The following is a 24,052-nucleotide window of genomic DNA, read 5'->3' on the forward strand; positions in this document are numbered from 1 at the left end:
ACGTGGAAGGTCACGTTCACACGGGTGCAGAGCACAGGGCTCACGTGGAAGGTCATGTTCACACGGGTGCGGAGCACAGGGCTCACGTGGAAGGTGACGTTCACATGGGTGCAGAGCACAGGGGGTCACGTGGAAGGTCACGTTCACACGGGTGCAGAGCACAGGGCTCACGTGGAGGGTCACGTTCACACGGGTGCAGAGCACAGGGGTCACGTGGAAGGTCACGTTCACACGGGTGCAGAGCACAGGGCTCACGTGGAGGGTCACGTTCACATGGGTGCAGAACACAGGGCTCATGTGGAGGGTCACATTCACACGGGTGCACAGTACAGGAGCTTACGTGGAAGGTTGCTTTCACACAGGTGTGCACAGCAGCTCCTGATGACCCTAGAATGTCTGGTGTCATCAGAGGGTTGGAGGACAGCTGACTGCCATCTTGGAGCCACTCATTGTATCTCAAGCCAGACATTTTGAGTCTTTTATTTGGATCAACTGTGAGGAGTCCTGGCAAAATAAATATTTCTATTTTATGATTTGTCACTTACAACACAGTTTAAACTCAACCTCAGACATCAATCTCAATTACGGTCACACAACAGGATGGTGTGTACAAGGCTTCAACCTCCCACAGAGATAATTACATTTTCATAAAGATTTAAACACTTAGTGAATACTGAGTGTTAATGATAAAGTCCACAGTAACTTATTTCTAGGAGGCTGTATGCTAAATAGGGGCTCTGATGGTGCAGTGCCTAAGGATTTGACTGCTAACCTTCGGAAGGAAGATTGGGCAATATACTTCCATAGTGATATCACCTTGGATAACCAAGGAAGGGTCGCTATGAGTAGATTCAACTCGACGGCAATAAGTTTGGTTTTGGTATGCTAAGGGAAGGAATCTTGGTGGCACAGTGGTTAAAGCACTCGGATGCTAACCAAAAGGTCAGAGGTTCCAACTCACCAAGCTGCTCCACAGGAGAAAGATATGGCCATCTGCTTCCATAAACTTATAGTGTTGGAAACTCTATAGGACAGTTCCACTCTGTCCTATAGGGTCACTATGAACTGGAATCAACTCAGAGGCAGTGGGGTTTGTTTTTGATTTTGGTATGCTGACTTTTCAGCCAGAAGAAAATAACCACCCAAAACAAGACTCCCACTGGTGGCCTGGTGAGTTTCAAATGGCAACGAGTTCCAGATAGACCTCATTTGTGTAACAAACGTGAGCCAAGCACCTTGTACATGCCGGGGAGTGTGGCACCTTGTACATGCCGGGGAGTGTGGCACCTTGTACGTGCCGGGGAGTGCGGTGTAGCAAGGCAATAGAGCTATGAGGGTGGAGACCTGAAGAGGAGCCATGGGGAGGAACAGACCAGCACTCAATAACTACAGTGTCAGCGGGTACACGCGGCAGTAAAATGCACACACAGTGTGCCAGCGGGCCCTGAGGCACCTGCAAGGCTTCTGGAAGCCGTGTCCTGGAGGGCGAGCAGATGGAGAGGGGTGTTCCAGGGATTAGGAAGAGCATGTGTGAAGGCATGGAGGAACCCAAAGCCTAACATGTGTGTGGAGGTGTAGAACGGTGCAGCGGCAGAGCAAATGTGATGAGGAAGCAGAGGCAGACATGGGCCAGGTCAGGAAGGGCTTGGACTCTGAACACTACACTGAGCATTCAGCCCACAGAGATTCTCTGAGGGATTTGTAACAGAAAAGAGACATGACCACATTTGGGTATTAGAGAGGTCACTGTGCCCATTGAGTGTAGGATGGAGACAGGTAAAACCAGAGGAAGTGAGGCAGGGTGAAAGGACTGCAGGATTTTAAGAAAGAGATGATAACAAGAACTAAGGCAACAGCCATGTTGAATGGGGAGAAGGCAGAGCTCAAGGGATACTCTGGACCCTGAGCCTGCAGGACCTAGTGACGGCTGAAGAAGGCGAAGAGTGTGCAGGCGCCCAGAAGGACATGCAGGCCTGTGCCCATGTCCTGTCTTGGCTGTGCCACCGTCCAAAACAGGAGAGACAGGAGGAAGAAAGTACAGGTTAGTTTGGATGCATTGGATTGGAGATGCCAGGGCTGCAGATGTAGGTCAGACTAAGAAGGGAGCATGTTCCAGTAAGAAGAAAGTAAGGTGGAAGGAGAGGAGCCTGGAAACCTTTCAGAACCTACAGAAATTCTTGAGGTAGTTAACCAACGTACGTGTAACGGGTATGATTCCACTTCAATCAATACATCATATAAAATGCAACATTTCCCGGGAGTCTTACCTTGAATCAGATCTTTAGCCTCTTGGGACACATTCTTCCAAGCCTCTCCTTCAAAGGAGAAATCTCCCTTCTTGATTTTCTTCATGATTTCCACTGCGCTGGTACATGTCAAACTTCTGTCATGAGACTGGAATGGGACCTGTCCTGATAGCATTGTGTACTGTCAGGAAAAAAGTCACAAACCAGAATGACCGTCACCTTTCAAAGGTACTCTAATGATCTTATTACTAATTTCGTTGGCATGATTTACCGAATGTTACTAGTATTACTGAGTTGAACTGATTATTTGACCTCTATTACTGAAGCAATCAGCACATTTCAGAAACCTATAGATGAATGGCATGGCTGACTGTGGCATCGATTTAAGAAGATCTGTATAGCTATAGGCCGAGCGAGAGGAGCTGCAAAGATGGTCCAACTGCTTCAGAAAAAATAATGGTTAACAGAGGACTGAAAGGCAGTAAAACCCCTTATAGACTAGTTTTTCCTACCTGATCCCACACATTTTCTCCCCAGGACATACCACCAGGTTAGTTAGACACTCTAAACTTTCTAATTTAGGCCTTTCTACTTTGTTTGCCATTATCCCTATTTTCATTTTATTTTTCTCATAACCCTGGGAGTGACATAATATAATCACCATTCTACAGATGAGAAAACTGAGTATCAGTTCCTTAGTAACCTGTCCAAGCTCCAGCCAGAAAGAAGTATGTAGTGGTCCTAAGAAAAGTAAGAGCTAGTATTTATCAACTGTTTGCTGTATGCCAGGTCTATCCTAAGCACTCTGATGCTATTACTTGATTTAATTCTCCAAACGGCCCCAGGAGTTAGGTAGTGCTATTATCACCACTTTCCCAAAAAGAATGCTGGGATGCAGAAAGGCTTGGTGATTTGCCCGTGTTGCCCTGTGTGTCTGTGGCAGGGTGTGGGCATGAGTCCAGTCTAACCTCCATGTGTGTGACAACACATCCACACTGGTTTCATTAATCCTTAGAATGTTGTGACCTTTCAGAACCTAACAAGATCATCCCGACATCCATCCCCTGCTTGATCGCCCACAGCCATTCTCTTTCCTTTAGAGGTCCTTGTAGGGGGTCACATTTCTTAGGGGTCCTGTGGGGGTGAGGCACTCTCAGTCCCCTGCATGGAACCCTACACCCCTAAGGACACAGCCTTTTGCCTTCTTCTCCCTGCACCTCTTATCTCTGTCAGTACAGAGCTTAGTGACTTTTCACAAAGTAGCACGTGTAGCCAGTGTCCAAATCAACAAACAACGCTGCCAGCACCCACTGCTCCCCTCCTGCCCCAGACGGTACCTTTCTCCTGACTTCTGATGCTGGGTTTGCCTGGTTTGAACTTCACATGAGTGGAAGCTGACGGCAGGTATTCTGTCTGGCTTTTCTTACTCAGTACCGTTTGTGGGGGTTCGTGCTTGGCACTGCAATGGTGCTTTTTTACTCCTCTTTATTACTGCATGGTGATGCACCACATGTCTTCTTAGTCAAGAGCTTCCTAATCATTTGCCCAAGATACCTGTGAAGCATCACCTCCCCTCACATCCTCTGACCCTCACCTGGCTCTGGGGCCCTGCTATCCAGACAGCAATCAACTTCCTCCTAAGGCCGACTGCGCCTCACCTCATACCTGCTTCATGTCTACTCTGCAGGTGTCTTTCTGCCTGCTCTGAGGTTTCCTGGCTGCCACAGAGGTGAGAGATGCCCAAGGGCACCTTCAGCAATCCCCGCCCCCCACATAAGCCAGGAGTACATGAACTTACTCTGGGGCAAACTTCTTATCAAGGGAGCTGAAGGCAGCAGATAACTTCTTCCCCTGACCCCTCAGCTGACTGAGACTAGCAGGCTATGCGAGCTCTTTGAAGATGGTCCCAGGGGACGCGGCAGCTGCTGTGCTTGGTAACAAGCTGGCCTGCTCAGTAAGACACCTATCCTCCATCCCTGCCTCACTTTGCTGGTCCCTCCCTCCTTTCTCTGGCTGGACAGCAACAGGGACCCCATTCCTGGTAGAAAGTGGGGTGTCAGAACAGTGAATAATCCAACTTCAGAACCCCTTCCTAAAGGTCTGCTTTCTGGGCCACTGCTGGTGCCACCTCTCTCAGCCTGGGTCCCCGGGGTCTAAAGTAAAAGTTCATGTGCAATGACAAAATTAGTGAGCACGATCCCTGAGGAGAAGGAATGGAGGGAGTGGGGAGCGGCAGCAGTGCTCAGTAACTGCAGGACCTGGCTAAATGGTGGGACAAGTCACCACAGCTGCTGGCCCTGCAGGCACCTCTGAATCCAGTATTCTCCTGGACTCCATCAACAGGAAGGACCAAAGCAGGAAGGCTTCACAGGCCAGGGGCACCATTCACAGTGCTGCCTCAGGACCACAGTTAACGTTCCTGCTCTGTGTTGTAAGAGTCTACAGCAACACAATCATGTGGACACTGTGAAGACCACACAGTCTTCTCCACACTGATGGCTTCACGAAATGCGACCTGGTGAGGAGGACCCGGTAGGCATCCTAGATGCTTTACAAGCCACACACTGTCAGAGGGTGGGAGACAAATACCACCAAGGGTCAGGGACTGTCACACTGATCAATTTTAGGGCTCCAGTGGTCAGGTGTGTACTGAGACATTCCCCTCTAACGACAAACTACTGTACCTAGTACCACTAAGGAAGAGGCATAGCACTTAGTGGGCCTCTTTGGAATATGGAGGCAGCATACATCACACTTGAGGATACTGCCCAACCCACGTGCTGAGGGACTTGGAAGGCTGCTGGTTTCCTGGGGGGTGCAGAGCAGAGAGGGCTCTGCTGCAGGTCTAAGATGTCCTGCCAGGTGGACCACAGGATGCAGGAGATCCAACTGTACCGGAGGCCTGTGAAGGATGAGGATGCTGGGGGAGTTTTGAGAAACTCCAATACAAGAGCCACGGAGCAGACCTGACAAGAAACAGCTTCGCATCTAAACAATTAGCAGTGACTGCTGACATCACCCGATATCCAAGCAACGTTCAAACTTCCCTAACTGTGTGTACACACTGTGTATACACCGTAACAGCAGCTATACAAAAGAGTGTGTTTGAATTAGGATTCAAATAAGATGCAAACACACTGTCTCCTAAGTGTCTTCTCATCACTTCCCATGCCATCTGCCCTTAGAGTCTATTTGCTGGAAACACTGGCGTGTTTTTCCTGTAGAATTTCCTCATATTCTGGATGTCACTGACTGAACTCCTGGGGCATCATTTCACCTGTCCTTTGTCCCCAGTTTGTCTTAAATATCCGGCAGTTAGAGGGAGCAGTGCTTCTAACCGTGCTGTTACACAAAGTTACTCCCCAGTATGGCCTTCGTAACTTCTACGACACATGTTGGCTTGGCTAAGACTGTCTTTTAAAACCTTTCAGAGTGTGATGGTCATAAGTGGCCTATATGTAAAGTGGGATCTCTTTCAAGATGAGTAATCTTAAATCATCACGGAAAGTGAATGGCTCTTTTTTATTGAGACTGTTAAGGACAGTGCTCCTATTGGAAATGCCATCTACGTGAGTCCTTAAACAGAGCTCTCCAGCCTACAGAAGGTCATTTTAAAAAATTTTATTAAAAATAGTATTATTCATAAATATGAAAGTTCAGTTTGGGAATTTTAACCATGACTTAAAGCTGGTGAAATGAAATCTGTAAGAAGCTTTAAAATAAAGAAGTAACAACCTGCAGGGACATGTGACTAGCCCTTGGTGGTAAACCTGACATTGAAAGAAATCCCAGATGGAGTAACAAATTAAGTATGACAGTAAAATATAAAAATTTCAGAAGAAAGTTTGTTGTTGTTGTTGCTAAGTGCTGTGGAGTCAGACCCAACTCACAGTGACCCCTCCTTGGGTTTCCGAGGCAGTATCACTATGGAAGTAGATTGCCCAACCTTCCTTCTGAGGAGTGTCTGATGGGTTTGAACTGCAACCTTCTGGTTAGCAGTCAAGTACCTTAGACACTATGCCACCAGAGCTCCCGAAGAAAGTTAGGAGAATATTTTTATAATCTTGGGTTGGGGGTAGGCCAGGTCCATAAAGAAAAGAAATAACACCCCCTCTGCTACAAGAGAGAAATGAGCATCTCCATTTAAACCTCTCTGAAGGCAAAAGTCAAAGCCCATATTGCCGTGAACAGACAAGTGACAAACCAGGAAAACATTTCTAACAGTCCTGACGAAGGATGAAAGTAGTGGACTTAATGAGGAGTTCAAACAAGAAAAAGAATGACAACCCCATAGGAAACGGGCACAAACAGCAATTCATAAAAAAAGAAAATACAGATATTCCAAAACATATAAAGATGCTCACGCTGACTATTCATCAAGAAAATGCAGGCTGAGTTTAAGACCAGTGGGATATAAGTTTACATCATCAACATAACTGCTGGCTAGTATCCAGCAAACTCGCATGATCTGATGAACTTACAACCTGGTGTAACACTCTAGACAATAATCTAGGCTCATGTGTCAAAATTAAGATATGCACACCCTTCTCCCAGGAATCTCCCCTAAAGAAACAATGAGACAAATGCAAACACGTAAAACATGTTCAACTGTGTAGTTGATAATCAGTAAAAAACTGAAAAGAAGAAACCAATACTAACTGCAGATTACTAAGAAAGTGGTTAAACATCTGTATACTATAATACTGGCTGTTAAAAACCCAGACATAGATGGATGGGAGGAGAAGTCGGCAGAAGCTGTAATGCACAGACACACCCAGACAACGAGGAGGGAGGGAGAGTGAGCGTGCACAGACACCATCCCAGCTGGGAAGAGGACGGGTGAGTTTCTTTTCTTTCTTGTATCTTTCTGTATTGTCTGAAATGATGTAAGATCATGCATTACAAATTATATGCAGAAAAAGCAAACATATATTTTGAGAAAAAGTACATAAACAGACAAATATCTTGTGGGACTAATACCTGAAAACAGATTTGACAGGGCTTATGTCCACATATGTCCACATATGCTGCAAACATATCTGTGAACACAGTAGAGCAGGGGCCAAAGTTATGAAAACTTGTCAGCCGTGATGAAAAATCCTGAAGGAATGAGTCACTGAGTCTCAGGGGCCATCAAGGTCAATTGACACAACACAGCCCACAAGACAATGTTCCACATCCTGCTTTGGTGAGTAGAGACTGAGGTCTTAAAAGCGTGTGAATGGCCATCCAAGATGCAACTACTGCTCTCTCCCCATCTGGAGCAAAGAACAGTGAAGAAAATCAAAGACATATGGAAAGAATTAGTCCAAAGGACTACTGTACCCTGGGAACCTCAGCCTCCAAGTCCCTGAGACCAGAAGAATTACCTGGTGTCTGCCTGCCTCTTAGAGCACTACTGACTGCTCTTCAAGGGATCACAATGGAAGGTCCTGGACAGAGTGGGAGAAACATATAGAACAAAACTCAAAAATCATAAAGAAGACCAGACTTACTGGTCAAATACTGATGGGTGGAACCCCCAAGACTATGGCCCTTGTCACCCTTTGGAGGTGCAACAGAACTCAATCCTGTAGATCTATTTTCAGTCAAACAGTAGATAAGTCTACAAGGTGAGCATAACTCTAAGAAGGCACAGAGAAAATGAAAAACAATAAAACACATAGCCTGGATTTTTCCAGCTTAACGTGCTGTTTCGATCATGGCAGCCAAGGACACTTTGTGAAAAGCATGCTCACCATGATTTTTACATCAATAAGTTATTACAATTATTTCTAAATTTTCCTACTAATTTGTTGATTTATATTTTTAGTCAGAAATCCTCACAGAATAGTTTGCAAATGTGTTTCTATTAATGACCCCCTTAGTTATTTTCATGTTATATTCAGTATAATATGCACAGCTTTTGAAAATAAACTATAGTTGTTCATTTAAAAAAAAAAAAACCCAATATAGAATTCTTTTATTTACATAAAATGCAGCTACCTTAAATATTTACAATATAAACTCAAATAAAAATTCTTAGATTTTCCCAATGTAACTTTTAAGACAGGGAAATATTCTCTGATCAGGCCTTTAGCTGGCTGCACAAAAATGAAATCAATCCACCAACTTTTTCATGAGTTTAAGAAAAACAGCAAGGAGAGCTAAGAGCATAGGTGGCAAATAAGCACGCAGGTCCAAGGGCTCTGCTGAAGGGACTCACCAGGACGACACCCAGGCTCCAGAGGTCGCAGGACTCATCATAGCCATTGTGGTTCAAGAGCTCGGGGGCAGCGTAGTGAAGGCTGAAGCACGGCGTCTTCAGAGGCTGGTTATCGGGCGGCTTTAAGCGTGCAAATCCAAAGTCAATGACTTTGATTTCCAAATTGTCATTTTCATCAGTGAACAATAAATTCTGCAAGATACACACACTTACATTAGATTGTTCAATAAAATGTCACAAAATTTGGTGATGCCACTTATGTAACACTATCTATCTGTATTCAGGAACCAGCGGTATTGAAGGAGGAAGGTGAAGCTGCACTGAAGGAACTGGTGAAAAACAAGGCTCCAGGAACTGATGGAATACCACTGAGATGTTTCAAGAAACAAGTGCCGTACTGGGGGCACTTATTCATCCATGCCAAGAAATTTGGAAGACAGCTACCTGGCCAACTGACTGGAAGAGATTCATATTTGTACCCATCCCAAAGTAAGGTGACTCCACACAATGTGGAAATTATCAAACAGTATCATTAATATCACATGCAAGTAAAATCTTGCTGAAGATAATTCAAAAATGGTTGCAGCAGTATATTGACAGAGAACTTCCAGAGTTGGATTCAGAAGAGGTCGTGGAATGAGGGGTATCATTGCTGATGTCAGATGGATCTTGGCTGAAAGCAAAGAATACTAGAAGGATGTTTATCTGTGTTTTATGGACTATGCAAGAGTATTCAATTGTGTGGATCATAACAAATTACAGATAACATTGAGAAGAATGGGAATTCCAGAACACTTAATTGTACTCATGAAGAACCTTTACATAGAGCAGGAAGCTTTCGTTCAAACAGAACAAGGGGATAGTGCATGGTTTAAAATCAGGAAGGTTGTGCATCAGGCTTGTAGCCTTTCACTATACTTATTCAATCTGTATGCTGAGCAAATAGTCCAAGAAGCTGGACGACATGAAGAACGTGGCATCAGCATTAGAGGAAGACTCATTAACAACTTGCAATATGCAGACGACAAAAGCTTGCTTGCTGAAAGTGAGAATGACTTGAAGCATTTACCGATGAAGATTAAAGACTACAGTCAGCAGTACAGATTATACCTCAACATAAAGAAAACAAAAATTCTCACAACTGGACCAATAAGCAGCATCACGATAAATGGAGAAAAGACTGAAGTTGTCAAAGACTTCGTATTACCTGGATCCACAATCAACATCTATGGAAGCAGCAGTCAAGAAATCAGACATTGTATTTTACTGGGCAAATCTGTTGCCAAAGACCTTTTTAAAGGGTTTAGAAGCAAAGATGTCACTGTGAAGACTCAGGTGTGCCTAACCCAATCGCGTCATATGTGTGTGAAAGCTGGACAGTGAATAAGGAAGATGAAGAACTGATGCTTTTGAGTTGTGGTGCTGGCAAAGAATACTGAAAGTACCGTGGACTGCCAGAAGAATGAACAAATCTGTCCTAGAAGTGTAGCCAGAATGTTCCTTGGAAGTGAGAATGGCCAGACATCGTCTCACCTACTTTGGGTCATATTTTCAGAAGGGGTCATTCCCTGGGGAAGGATATGATGGTAAAGTGGAGGGTCAGTGAGAAAGGGGAAGACCCTCAGTGAGATGGGCTGATATAGTGGCTGCAACGATGGGCTCAAGTACAGCAAGGATTGTGAGGCTGGTGCAGTGTTTTGTTCTGTTGTACATGGCGATGAGTCAAAGCTGACTTGATGGCACCTAACAACATCTATCTGTGTATCGGCATTTGGATTTATGCAGAGCTTTGATGGGGAGCGTGTGGGGCTGGATGTCTGTACAGTGTTGCTCTCTGCATTAACTGTTCTTATTTCAATTTTGTAAGGGCATGGGAAAGATTTTTCAAGTGCTCCATGCCTCGTCTGATGGCAGAGCATTTGTCTAGATGTTTTCCTCTACTTAAATTTGGCCTCTACTTCTTCAACCAACCTCCCTCCCCACTGAGCTCACACACACCTACTCCTCATTTAGAGATCCTACCCTACGCCTCCCAGTATTACTAGTTCAATGCCTTTGTCCCCCTTTAGACCATAGTTCCATGAGGGCAGGGACTGTGTTTACCAATATATGACTGTATTGCCAAGGCCCGGCACAGAGAGAGTCACACAGTAGGTGCTTGCTAAGTATTTGTTCATTAATTGATGTCAGAACAAGTTATATAACACCTAGTATGTCTATTAAAGAAGATATGGAGATATGCATTACATTTCAGAAATATTTCCTCTAAAACAGTTAATACTTAAAACATTTTTTGTGCTTAAAGATATTATCCTTCACTGGTCTGATAGACCCTGGTGAAACCTCTGAGACTATGGCCCCTAGTTACCCTTCAGGCCTGGAACTGAACTCACTCCTGTGGCTTCCAGCCAAACAATCAACAGGCATGAAGATGAACACTTACACCAGGTAAGTGCACTCCTTAGAACGATCAACCATGGAAGATCAGAAGGGCAGTATCTGCTCAGGAAGGACAGGAATGCATAGGAAAGAAGGATACAGGAAGAAAGGAACTCCTGGGCGGAAGCAGGAAGAGAGCTGTTACATTATGGGAACTGCAATCAATATCATGAAACAAAATGTGTATGGAAAATTAATTTGCTTTGTAAACTTTCACCCAAACCACAATTTACAAAAAGGCAATATTATCCCTCAGTTATTCAGAAAACATCTTTATTTTGAATCATTCATCCACCAAAGCTTTGAGACTGCTAAGGCTTTACACAGGGAGCTCTGGTAGCATACTGTCTAAGCCACTTAACCGCTAACCTGAAGGCTGGTGGTTCAAACCCATCAGCCACTCCTTGGAAGGAAGGTTGGGCAATCTACTTCCGTCGTGATACCGCCTCACTCAAGAAGCAGTCCCTATGAGTCGGGTCCGACACCATGACACATAACAACAACAACAAACACTACTTTTGCATTTACCACATGCTTAATAACTGTACTTATGAATAAAGAGATTTGGAGGTGCAGTGGTTAAAGCATTTGGCTGCTAACCAGAAGGTCAGCAGTTCTAACCCACTAGCTGCTCCACGGGAGAAAGATGAGGCAGTCTGCTTCTGTAAAGATTTACAGCCTTGAAAACCCTGTGGGGCAGTTCTCCTCTGTTGTACAGAGTGGTGATGCGTTGGGATCAACTTGATGGCAGTGGGTTTTGATTTGGTACCTGATGAATGAATAGATTTCATCAATACACTAAGCTAGTACCCACGGTATTGGGTCTGATTATATTGTCTTTAGAAATGTTAACAAAATCTGCTGTCTTGATGTTCATTAAGTCATTAACTAGCTCTCAAATGTTATTTGATTGGTTAGTACTATTTTAACTGAAATAAAAGACATCATAGAAGACTTCACTGATACAAAGAAGAAAAATCTTCTGAGCCTTCCATTTAGAAATTAAAAATCAATAGAGTGGGAGGAAAGAGCAAAGAAGGGCAAAAAAAATTAACTGAGAAGTCTTCTAAAGTTTCTATCAAATGCTGTTTAATCCTGAATTTGCTATGGATGCCAGGCTTTATCACAACTGTAGTGTGGTTGGGACGAGTCTTTTAGCAAATGACACCTGAGCCCCTCCACATGCAGGGCACTATGCAACGTACGAAGAATGGGTGAGGCTCACGTGGCCCCCCTGCACTGAGCCTGCCAGGTCGTGGGAATGACTTGAGTTTATTCTATATTAAGGCTGATGAAGTGTCCTTGAAGTGGAAGAAATGGAGGAAAGGAGGGGACACGACATTACTTCTATTTTGGTGACTTTGATCCCCCTCCTGGGTGTTAGAGACGGCTCAATGGCTTCTACTGAGACTAACTTCATCTTTTTTTTTTTTTTTCTCTTTCAACAGCATGAGAACCAACCAGTTGGAAAAGTACAAAGCAGCTGACCAAGAATGTCATCGGGGTTCTAAATTTACCTGATTCTCACCTAGAACTTAGGATTTTGCCTATGCAGAAAATAAATGCCAAGTAAGTATCAACCAACCGATGTCTAATCAAATCTTCAAATGCCACATCAATGAGAAAGAGACTAATTTATATATATAATTTCCAAACAAGAGACATTTAAAAGGCATGGCAAAAGTTACTTTGTTACAAAAACGTCAATACAAAGGTACATCCTCACATCTCCCACTGAAGGTTTGATTTAGGACTGTACCTTGTAGTAGAACATCCTAAATCATCTGACGATTCTGCTTCGTTTCAGACGACTAGTGAGAAGAACAAAGAAGAAGAACTAAGCTGTGTCAGTGCCTTCCTGTTAGTACAGTAGGAAGATGAATCTAAATTTTGCTGGAGAGGACAGTTGGCTCATCGAGACTCAGGAGATGACAGATGGCCAGTTATCAAAGAACAAAACATGTGAAAATGAATTCTATACAGTCATGGAGCAGATCCTATCAATTAAAGAAATTACATGTTTGTTCCTTGTCTATCAAGAAAACATTTAAGTGGTGTGCTTTCACATTTAAAAATAGATGCCCATCTCCCATACACAGAGCGCCATATTGTTAGTGGGTGTGAAGTAGGAAAGTGAGAACTATGCTGAAGGAAGCAGGGGGGCAGCTATTATAGTTGCAAGTTCAGAAAACAACTCATTGTTGATTAATTGGTAGTAATATGATTAATGATCATAATAAATACATAGAAGCTTCAACACTTTAACAGAATAAATCAATTGTATTTGAATGCAAAGAATCCCATTTTAAATAATCCAAGATATTTAATTAAAAGGCAAAAATGGTGCTTTTGGAGAAACAGTCTTTTGTGGTCTAATAAATAAGGAACCAACAAGTCAATTATCCTCTTATATGTACTTGCAAATGCATTATAATCACATGGTAATTAAAAATGAAATTCTATTTTGGAGAAGAAATATGTATAATTCTGCATATGGTAAAGGATGATTCCTTATCCTTTTATAAAAATTTGGTTACTAGTTTTCAATTTTCATAATTATTTGCTGGTTTTCTTACAGGGAGGAGTTTTCATATTTTTGACACAAAAAAGAGATCATTTTAGAGTCAGAACCTTTGTTATTAGCTTGCAAAATAAGAAAGAGCCCAAAGCTGCTGCTTCTGTAGAATACATAGTTCTAGAAATATTACAGTACATAAGCACAGAAAAACACACGTGAAGGCAGCATAACTAATTAAACCAAGACAATTCTTTCTGTTTAAATATTTAGGACAGAATTACATGCCCCCCACTCATGAGCTAATCAATTTGATTAGAAATGTGAAAAATAAGCTTTCAAAATAGATCGCTCTTAAAAACCCTCTAAAATGGTGTATCTAGAAAGAAAATTATTTTCTGCTACAAAAATTTCCATTGTTATTTTTAGTCTACAACTGTTGCATAAAGTATTTCTTCCATAAAAGGCTCTCACACTTACAAATATAACCTCAAGATGGTAAGATGGTAAAAAGAGAGACATGTTCACTTTAGACAGAAACAGAAGAAGAAAAAAGACCAAGATGATATCCAAATATGATATTTGCAAGTACCTATAAGCAGGAAGCCCTAAAACTAACAACAACAACAACAACAAAACCCCACACGTATTCTGGGGGTATCTGATAATGATGCCAGACTGGATTTGACGGGACGGTGTGATTCTATACCTCAGGTTTCAAATCCCTGTGTACCACTCCTACATCGTGCATGTGGCTCACAGCTGAGACAAGCCTCCGCATGATGTAGCTGGCCTCCGTCTCACTGAAGTGCTTCTTTTTCTTAATGCGCTCAAACAGCTCCCCGCCGTTCAGAAGTTCCATCACGAGAAACGTGTGAAGCTAGGGAAGAAAAAGGAATCAGGTAGGGGGTCTTGGTGAAGGGCAGGGTCTGCTAACGTAGGAAATATTTCTCTATCAGAAAGCGATTCTCCTTCGTCAATAAGTCTGAATAGTCCCTTTTTAAAGTGATCAAAAGCAATGCCTGCATTTTAGAAAGGCGAGCTGGAGGACAACACAGCTTTTTTAGAATTCTGTCTCGGGCATGGAAGATTTCAAGTACCACAGCGAAAGCTGTGTATCTCTCTTCCTTGCCTAATTCCTTCTTTTCTGTTCCCCTCCAACCCTCTCTCTCGTTCATAATCTTCCTTTGTAGGCAGTAATGTGAAACCACCTGCTCTAACGAAGACAGAAGATGGCTGAAGATGGCTGACCGAGGAGGAGGCAACTGCCCCTGAGAAGGCCATTTAATGGCAAATTTCCCTTTTGAAAAAGGTATTGTTTGATGACGTCATTTTGAAACCTCCTGTTAGGTTCAACACAGCAGTTTCAGGCTTCCTGTGAAATACCCATTGGCAAATACCCGTAGTTCACTGTGGTTGTGACTATTTTTTTTTTTTTTTATAATTGCTTTTGATCCCAATGTCATTATCTTAATTGGTTATTTCATGAGTTATATACTTAATCATATGCTACTGCCTCAGAAACCCAAGGAGGGGTCGCTATGAGTCAGGTCCGACTCAACGGCACATAACAACAACAACAACATACTTAATATGCTTTCCATGCATTTCCATGAAGAAAATAATGTAAGAGCTATTGAAAAGCAAAGGGCAAAGTAACTCTCCAATGAATACAGATGGATCATGAAAAGATACCAAAACAGCACTCAGATTCAGGTGCTACATTACTCAACAAACAAGATGTTTCCTTCAGAATTAGCGAAAACTGCACCTGTTGGTCAAACGATAAATAGTGAGCAACTCTTTTAATGAGAGAATTGTTCTTGGGCCTCTAGAGATCAGCTAATTTGAGTTTCTACAGCAAACAAGTTGTTGTTATGTGCCGTCGAGTCGGCCCCGACTCATAGCGACCCCTCCTTGGGTTTCCGAGGCAGTATCACTACGGAAGTAGGATTGCCCAACCTTCCTTCCGAGGAGTGGCTGGTGGGTTTGAACCGCCAGCCTTCTGGTTAGCAGGCAAGTATCTTTGGTAGCATAGTGCCTAAGGCACTTGACTGCTCACCAGAAGGCTGGCGGTTCAAACCCACCAGCCACTCCTCGGAAGGAAGGTTGGGCAATCCTACTTCCGTAGTGATACTGCCTCGGAAACCCAAGGAGGGGTCGCTATGAGTCGGGGCCGACTCGACGGCAAACAACAACAACAACAACAACAACAGCAAACAAAGTCAAGACTGAAAGTCTGCTACAGGCACAGACCAGTGAGCTTTAAAAGACGGAGGGCAGTATCTACAGTGGTTTAAAGCTTAGGTTTTAGTGGCAAGGAGTCCCCGGGGGGCAAATAGTTAACACACTTGGCTGTGAACTGAAAGGTTGGAGGTTCCAGTCCACCCAGAGGAAGTTCAGAAGAAAGCCTGGGTGACTGACTTCCAAAAACTCAGTCACTGAACGCCCCGTGGAGTTCTATTCCAACACATGACATCACCATGAGTCAGAATCGACTGCAGGGCAACTGGATTTTTAGATCAACACTGGATTTGAGTGCAAATCCTGCTACTTATGACCTTGGGTTGATGGTGCATTTCCTCTATGTCATCTTCAACAAGAGACTGTCCAGTCTCCTCTTAACACCTCTAATGGGAAGGGACTCACTTCCTCCACTAGAGTTGAGTAGCTCAATGGGGTGGGAGACCACAGAGGGGCCAGCAGAGGGGTCTTCCCCTCCCTCTCCCTTCAATGGCATTCCTTTTCTGACTATAAGAGCCAAAGAGAAAGAGGATGATGTCACTTTTGGGTGCTCACTTTCCTGATAGCAAAACCAGGCCTTGTTTCTCTCTCCCCAAGGCAGGACAACAGTGGCATTCCAAGCTGGGGCTCTGAAGGTGCACTGCGTAGGATCAGATGCCAGCGTCACAACATATAAGCTATGGGCCTCTCTTACTTCCGTGAGTCCCGTTTTCTCTCTCATAGCGTTAATACACTGTTGTGTGTCACCGAGTACATTCCGACGCAGTGACCCTATGAGCATGATCTGCTCCACAGGGTTTCCTAGGCTGTAATCATTATCCTAGCAGTGGCCGGGTCTTTTCTCCGGAGGAGTGGCTGCTGGGTCAGAACCGCTGACTTTTCAGTTAGCAGCCAAGTGCTTAACCACTGTGCCACCAGAGATCCTTAGGGTTACTATAGGGACTGAGTAAGGTGGTACGTGTAGAGTGACTGGTATGGTACCTGGATCACGAGGAATGCACTAACAAGAGGCAGCACTCATAATTACGATGCTGCTGCTGTTTCTGCCTGTTTTCATAGTGACGGCTCATTCCCAGTCATGGTACTCTGGGAGATTTCAACGCGGCTGCGTTCAATGAAGCAGGCTGCAGCTATCCTAGGTCAGCAACACAGTGAAGAGAGCCTAGAATTGAGACCAGCTTCTCCCTATTAGATTTTTACGAACTTGCTGTGTGACCCCGGGCAAGTCTCATGACCCTTCTGCATCTCAATTTGCTCATGGTAAAATTAAGGCACACCACAACCACACTAGGTTTTAGCCCTTGTGCCTAGCACATTGTCATGAGCAGGACTGTGTCATTCCATGCAGGCTGGGGGCTGGGGGAAGTGGAGAAAACTGAAGTGGAACATTTCTGCCATGGGAGGGGCCGGGGGAGACAAGGACCTGACCCCAAAGGTGTCCTCCCCACATCCGAAGATATATGCCTCTGCGCTAGGCTCCCGTGGGGAGCAGTGAGCTGGCCTAGGTCTGAGAAGAATTTGGCACTGGGAAGAAGGAGGTGAAAGGCGAGTAGCCTTGTCTTTCGGCTCCTCTTTGCTTTCAGCTAGCAGGAATTGGGCCGAAGAGCCGGATTAGGTTAGAAGGAGAAGGCGCACTGGAAGCTGAACCTGCAGACGGACACTGGCGCCGAGCGGCCCGGAAACGAAGCAACGGCGGGCAGCAGCCGACGTGGCAGCGAGCACGGTGCCGTCAAGCTCCTGCCCACTGCCCTCCTTGCACGTCATGTGTGGAATCTTGAACGTGAATTAGGGCACACAGGAAAAAGGGTGCTACCTGATCATGGAAAACTTCATGCAGCTTCACGATGTTGGGGTGCCCTTCACAGAGTTTCAGGGCTGTGATTTCTTTCTGCGTATTGGCTTCCATCCTGCAAGGTGAAGCAGTTAGCCTGTGTATCACCTCTGTCAGCATTGCCCCAAGCCTAGCTCTGGTTTTATTTACAGTGCTTTCAGAATATAAGTGTCAAATATCAGAAGGCGGTTTCCATGAAAGTAATGAATCATTCTACCCACCAGAACAAGTAATGCATTATCCTGGGGAAAATGACTGCATCTGAGTCAGAAAAGAGCCAGTCATGAAGAAATGGATGTTCTACTTGCCAGATTATGTGGTACTAAGAGGACACAATCACAGTGTTACTAATCGGTTACCAAAAGAAAATAAAACAGAAAACTACCCAGCTCTCGAGGTTACCAGGAGCTTGCTAAGTAATTTCAAAGAAAAGTGTTCCAAACATACACTAACATGAATGGCCAACAGCTGCTGAACTCACTAAGCAAGTCTGAGGACACAGCACTGCCCCAACGAAGCTTGCTCATAATGAACCCCAAAGCACATCACACCACGACTTAGGCCTAAAATGCATCCCTCGATCCGAGCGTATCCATTACTGCTAAGAATGTAAGGCCTCATCTGATGGGCCAAGTGGCTAATCCATGGGTAATGGGTAAAGAGCCTTAACATATACTGTTGATTTCCTTTTAAACAAATATCCTCATTCACATAATTCAGACTAGCACAAATATACAAGGAGCACTACCATAAATGGTCATGATACCTTTTGCTGATTATTTTGACTGCAAACGCTTGGTTACTTTTTTTGTGTGTGCACTTTCGGCAAATTGAAAAGCTGCCTTCTCCCAATGGTCTGTCCTTCAGATCGAGGTCATAGTGTTGGTAGAATGGAGAGTCCTGTTAAGAAAGTCACATCATTTAACTTAGGAGAACAGAAAATGGCAGGGTAATAGAAAGCTATCAACATCACTAAGTATGAATTGAATAAATTTATAATCTTCCAAAATTTGTCTCTTAGCTCCTTTGTATTTTCCTCTGTATCGTTTATCTAAGGTACGCAGCAGTACTCTGTGTAGAGAGGAGCCCCACTGAAGTTAACAGTCCTCCAGGGCAACCACTGCTATTGCCACTGATTTACTTTTTAAAACTGTATTTCAGCTGAATGCTGTCTACTAAGTTTGCCTTTATATTGTTGTTGTTGTTATGTGCCGTCGAGTCATCTCCGACTCACAGTGACCCCTCCTTGGGTTTCCGAGACAGTATCACTACGGAAGTAGATTGCCCAATCTTCCTTCCGAGGAGTGGCTGGTGGGTTTGAACCGCCAGCCTTCTGGTTAGCAGTCAAGTGCCTTAGGCACTATGCTACCAGAGCTCTTTTTTATAGACTGGAGGAGGTTAATTAATTAGCATTGGCATTTAAACATTCCTGAAAACCGTAAGTGTGCCATTTAAGTAGCCACATCTGCGTACCTTCATCATGGCACTCCTGGCAACATTTGTCATTCCAGGACGTTCCACTCCCACGTGAAACTGAAAGGGATCTGTGACGGCTGCATTACGCTTGAAGAGGATGGAGGGGGCAACAAAGGAATAGCCCTACAGAGGAAACAAGACAGTGCAGAGGGAGGGCGTGAGCCCTTCCAGCTCGGCACAGACGAGATGTGACGATTTTCTTTCCTTACATCAAGAGAAAAGAATGAAAGCCCACAAATATTTGTTGAGATGAATCTAATTTTATTTGACACTCAATTCAAAATGCAGGGTCATTTCTTATCAGTACAAAATGCTTTTCAGAAGGAGATGATGCCATCTTCTGGCAGAAGTAAGCCAATTCAAAATGAAGGGAGAAAAACACTTCCTCGGCATTCCACCTCCAAATGACTCAGAGCTGTAACCCTTTAGCGCTGCTGATAAAAGTTCACTTATAAACACAGCTATCTTCTCAACAAAGCTATAGTTATTAAATGAAATGGCCCAGTGCTACTAGTTTTCAAACTAGAAAAACAGCAAGTTTCATTACAGTTTCTAATTCAGTAATTATTTGACTCTTATTTTCCCTCTTCAGAATTAAATTTAAAATTACATTTTAGAAAAGAAATAACATCTAATGGTGGCATGATGTGCTGAACCAACAGCGGTACGAAGAGTGATCAGTTCAAGCTAGAAGGTTCACTTGTTCATTCAACAAACATTTCTCTAGCATCTACCAGGTGCCTGGCCCTGTGCCAGCCAGTGGTGCTACAGAAAGTGGCCAGAAGAGACCATTCTAAAATCTTACACCTAGAGGAGTCAAAGAAGTGAAGGTATGAGGCCATTTGATAGTTAGAATATTTTATCTTAAATGGAGATAAAATGGACAGTCTTGATAAATCTTGTCTAAAAATGAAACCCTTTCTAAATGCTTTTTAATAGTTGGAAAGCAGTTAAGAGGATTCATGGAAGATAAAGAATTAGGTAACACTTTATTAACTAAGGAACATTTTATATGAACAAAGGTAACAAAAATTAGTACTGAATTTTCTATTAAAAAGCCTGAGAAAATAAAACTTGTGGTATGAAATGAACAGTTTTGTATAAACAATAAGACATAAACAGTATCTGCTAGTTAGTCCAGTTAACAATGTGCAGTATCTTTGCATTTAATAACTATAAGAAGAGTAGAGAACCCTTTCCTTTGCTGTCAGAAAACCATTTTAACATAAGTAAGCCTTTCTTTCAAAGCACACATGGCCACTGCATGTGTGCACACTTGAGGAGATTACCTGGAACAGCCTCTCCGAGCTCTGGGGCAGGGCTGCGGGGGAATAGGTGGGGTCCATCTCTGTGAACTCCTCAGCAAAGTTACTCACGTCTAACTCATCTCGAATGACTGGCTTAAATGGTGCGGGCACTTTTTTGGCAGCTAAATCATCCCAATTTATTTTCTGAAGCAGAGAAAGGAAATTGGTACAAAGGAGAAATTAACACAGTGAACACATATTTCTGAAAAATAACAACTATCATTTAGGACTTTAATTGATCAGCAGGAAGAAAGTGTGATGGTTAAGGTTATGTGTCAGCTTGGCTGGGTCATGGTTTTCAGTGATTCTTAATATGATGTAATCATCCTCCGTTTTATGATCTGCTGTGAGCAGTCAATCAGCTGAAAGAGGAGTTTCTTTGGGGATGTGGCCTGCATCCAATGCATATGGATATTCTGGCAAAGCTTGCTCCCTCTCGATCCTGCATCCAACATGTTACCCTCTGACCTCCAGTTCTTGGGACAGGAGCCAGCGGCCTGCCTTCCGATCGGCAGATTTTGGGATTCGCCAGCTCCTGCAGCCCTATGAGTCAGAAGAAGCCTGCAGCCTGCTGCCCGACCCACGGATTTAGGACTTGGGAACCTCCACAACAGTGTGAACCATTTCCTTCCATGAAATCTCTCTCTCTCTCGACACACACACACACACACACTTTACTGGTTTTGCTACTCTAAACAGCCCAGTCTAAGACAGAAAGGCTAAGAACAGGACACTATTTCAAATCAATGACTGATGTTGTTAGGGGCTCTGGTGGAATAGTGCCTAAGGCATCTGACTACTAACCAGAAGGCTGGCGCTTCAAACCCACCAGCCACTCCTCGGAAGGAAGACTCTCCTTCCATACAGATACCACCTCGGAAACCCAAGGAGGGGTCGCTATGAGTCAGAATTGACTTGACCACAGTGAGCTTTATGTACAACAGAATAATGTTGCGCAGGCTTGTGCCGTCCTCACAATCATATGTTTGAGTCCACTGTTACAGCCACTGTTTCAACCCATGCCACTGAGGGTCTTCTTATTTTCCGCTGACTCTCTACCTTACCAAGCATGATGTCCTTCTCCAGGGACTGGTCCTTCTTGTTATGTCCAAAGAATGTGAGATAGTCTTGCCAGCCTTGCTTCTAAGCAGCATCCTGGCTGTACTTCTTCCAAGACAGATTTGTTTGTTCTTCTGGAAATCCATGGTATATTCAATATTCTTCACCAATATCACAATTCAAATGCATCCAAGTGTTAGCACGTTTTCTAACTGCAGCTTACGGGCCCCGTCCACTCTGTGACGTGGAGAATGTATGGCTTTACATCAGTGTGGGATCTGGTGTCCTCTGGAGGTACACCAAACACCCTAACTTGCCCTTAGAGAACTCAAAAGAAAAAAATACTGTTGTCCTGAGATTCATGAGGATGGTGGTAAGTTAAAAAAAATAAGCAATAAATGGCTTTAAAACACTGGTGGCATAGTGCCTAAGGCATTTGACTCCTAACTAGAAGGCCGGTGGTTCAAACCCACCAGCTACTCCTTGGAAGGAAGACTGGGCAATCTCCTGTAGAGAGGCCGCCTCGGAAATGCAAGGCGGGGCCACTGTGAGTCTGCCCGACTCGACGGCAGTGCTCTGGATTTCTGGTCCGGCTCTGGATACCGACTCTACGAAGCTCCTGTCTTCTGGAAGCAACGTTACTGAGCTCTCCGCCGTACTTGCCTTTCCTCCTGCTCATCTGGAAAAACGGAAAATATCCTAATTCACTATAAACCACGTATGTAACCTTAAATGGTGCCGACCATCAAACCGATGTAATCACTCTCTTCTCATTCGGTTATGTTCAAGCCTTTTCAACTCTGTCTCTGATGTCCTCCAGGCCCTTCCAGGCTCCTGCCACTCCTGTCAGCCATTTACTGTCTGGATAACTGTTAAGTCTTGTATTATTCAAATCCAACCTTCTGTTCTGTTTCATGTTCCTTCTAGCTACTCAAACCCACCTCAGGTAATACTTATTGGATTGAATCCTACAGATATCCTATTAACCATATTTCTTCAAATGTGCATCATTGATTATAAAACGTGTCATTATTTTAAGCAGTATTAAGAAAGAAAAAAACATTATCATCAATGAGAATAGCAAGGTGCTGCCCATCGGAAGATGTACAGAGTTCAGAGATGGCACAATGTGAAAACCTCCATTTCTTGGTTGAAAAAAAACTCAGTTAAGTTTCATCAACATACAATGTTTTCATTGTGCCCCCTTGTGGATGGAATGGAGACAAACTCATTAAGTTAAAGCTCTTCAACTTTTCCAGCTAAATGGGTTTTTGGAGATCATTTAGTTCAACTTTTAATTTGATTACACAAGGAAACGGAAGAGCAGGACTAAGAGCGGACTGTTCCGCTAAAAGACGAGCTGGTGGAAGAGTAAGGATTAGAACAGACTGATCTTGACTTTCTAGTCAGTTTCCTTCTTTGTGGCTGTAATGATTTCCATGAGCAGAACATCACTTGTGTCTGGCTACTGCACAGACATGAAGAGAAGCTGCTAGAGGAAAGGGGTCACTGGCGGAAACCTGCTGTTAGCAGGAGAACACTGAGTGTGCAGAACACTCAGTATCATTATGGTCCTCCCCATATCAGCCCCATTTCAGGAAAACAAACAATATTTTGGCCTTTATAAGTAGAATTCTTATTAGTTCTTCCTAAAGTGTTTCCTGGCATTTAAAAAGTGAAGGTATTAAGCAATCTGAAGAAAACAGAAAAGAGAAGTATGTCCAATACGAGCGACACGCTGGCATGTTCACAAGTCCAGGGAGTGTTGCCCTGGGTTGAGTGGTCTGTGTGTACATCTTGTTTACTATTGGGCTGAGAGCCAGCCCCTGGGAGTGAGTGTTATTCCAGGCTCAGAATGTATTCCAGGGCCATAGTACTGGGGGGTCTCACCAGACTCCATCCAACCGGTAATTCTGGTATTATTGAGTTTTGGGATTTAAAAAATTTTTGTTGTGATCTGGGTGAAAGTTTACAGAGCAAATTCCTTTTCCATCTAACAGTCCACGCATACCTTGTCTAATGACATTGACTACAATCCCCATAATGTAGCAGCTCTCTGCCCTTCCTCCCTGTGGTCACCCTTTCCCTGTGTCCTTCTTTCCTATGCATTCCCGCCCCCTGAGCTATCTCCCTGTGCAAATGCTGCCCTTCTGATCTCCCACGGTTGACTGTTCTAAGGAGTGTACCTACCTGGTGTAAATGTTCACCTTACACACCTGACTATTGTTTGGCTGGAAGCCATGGGAGAGAGTTCAATTCAGGCCCAAAGGGTGACTAAGGGCCATAGTCTTGGGGGTTTTACCAGTCTCTATCAACCAGTAAGCCTGGTCTTTTTTGTGATTTTGAGTTTTGTTTCACATTTTTCTCCTACTCTATCCAGGATCTCCTACACTGATCCCTTTCTGAAAAAACAGGGAGATTTGAATTTTCTACAATTTCTGCAGGAAAAGCAGCAATTACTATTTAAAAAGGGGATACACAGTGGCAGGAATAGCTCATAAAGAGAGAGGAGCAGGAAGCATAACAAAGTAAAAGTCTTAGTTCATCTGCCTAAGTCCTGAGCCATCAACAGCAACCAATGCCGAGAGCCTCTGACCAAGTGTTGTTGTTGTTTTGTGCCATCGAGTCGGCCCCAACTCATAGTGACCCCTCCTTGGGTTGCTGAGGCAGTATCACTACGGAAGTAGATTGCTCAGTCTTCCTTCCGAGGAGTGGCTGGTGGGTTTGAAC

At 43.8% G+C, this 24,052-nt stretch overlaps 1 protein-coding gene across 1 annotated transcript in view; it reads right to left on the bottom strand.

Annotated features, from left to right (window-relative positions):
- RPS6KA5 (ribosomal protein S6 kinase A5) overlaps positions 1 to 24,052 on the bottom strand; it is a 263,424-nt gene that overhangs the window by 4,912 nt on the left and 234,460 nt on the right. The window contains exons 9-16 of the mRNA XM_007944489.1: positions 20,246 to 20,407; positions 18,954 to 19,079; positions 18,247 to 18,380; positions 17,463 to 17,556; positions 14,115 to 14,285; positions 8,452 to 8,643; positions 2,268 to 2,427; positions 341 to 504 (exon numbers count right to left, since the gene is read on the bottom strand). Of these exons, the coding sequence (XP_007942680.1) occupies positions 341 to 504; positions 2,268 to 2,427; positions 8,452 to 8,643; positions 14,115 to 14,285; positions 17,463 to 17,556; positions 18,247 to 18,380; positions 18,954 to 19,079; positions 20,246 to 20,407 (1,203 nt within the window). The remainder of the gene's footprint in view (positions 1 to 340; positions 505 to 2,267; positions 2,428 to 8,451; positions 8,644 to 14,114; positions 14,286 to 17,462; positions 17,557 to 18,246; positions 18,381 to 18,953; positions 19,080 to 20,245; positions 20,408 to 24,052) is intronic.

The sequence above is a fragment of the Orycteropus afer genome, unplaced genomic scaffold (assembly GCF_000298275.1).
Source record: "Orycteropus afer afer isolate SDZICR_OR568_19922 unplaced genomic scaffold, OryAfe1.0 scaffold00127, whole genome shotgun sequence".
NCBI lineage: Eukaryota > Metazoa > Chordata > Mammalia > Tubulidentata > Orycteropodidae > Orycteropus > Orycteropus afer.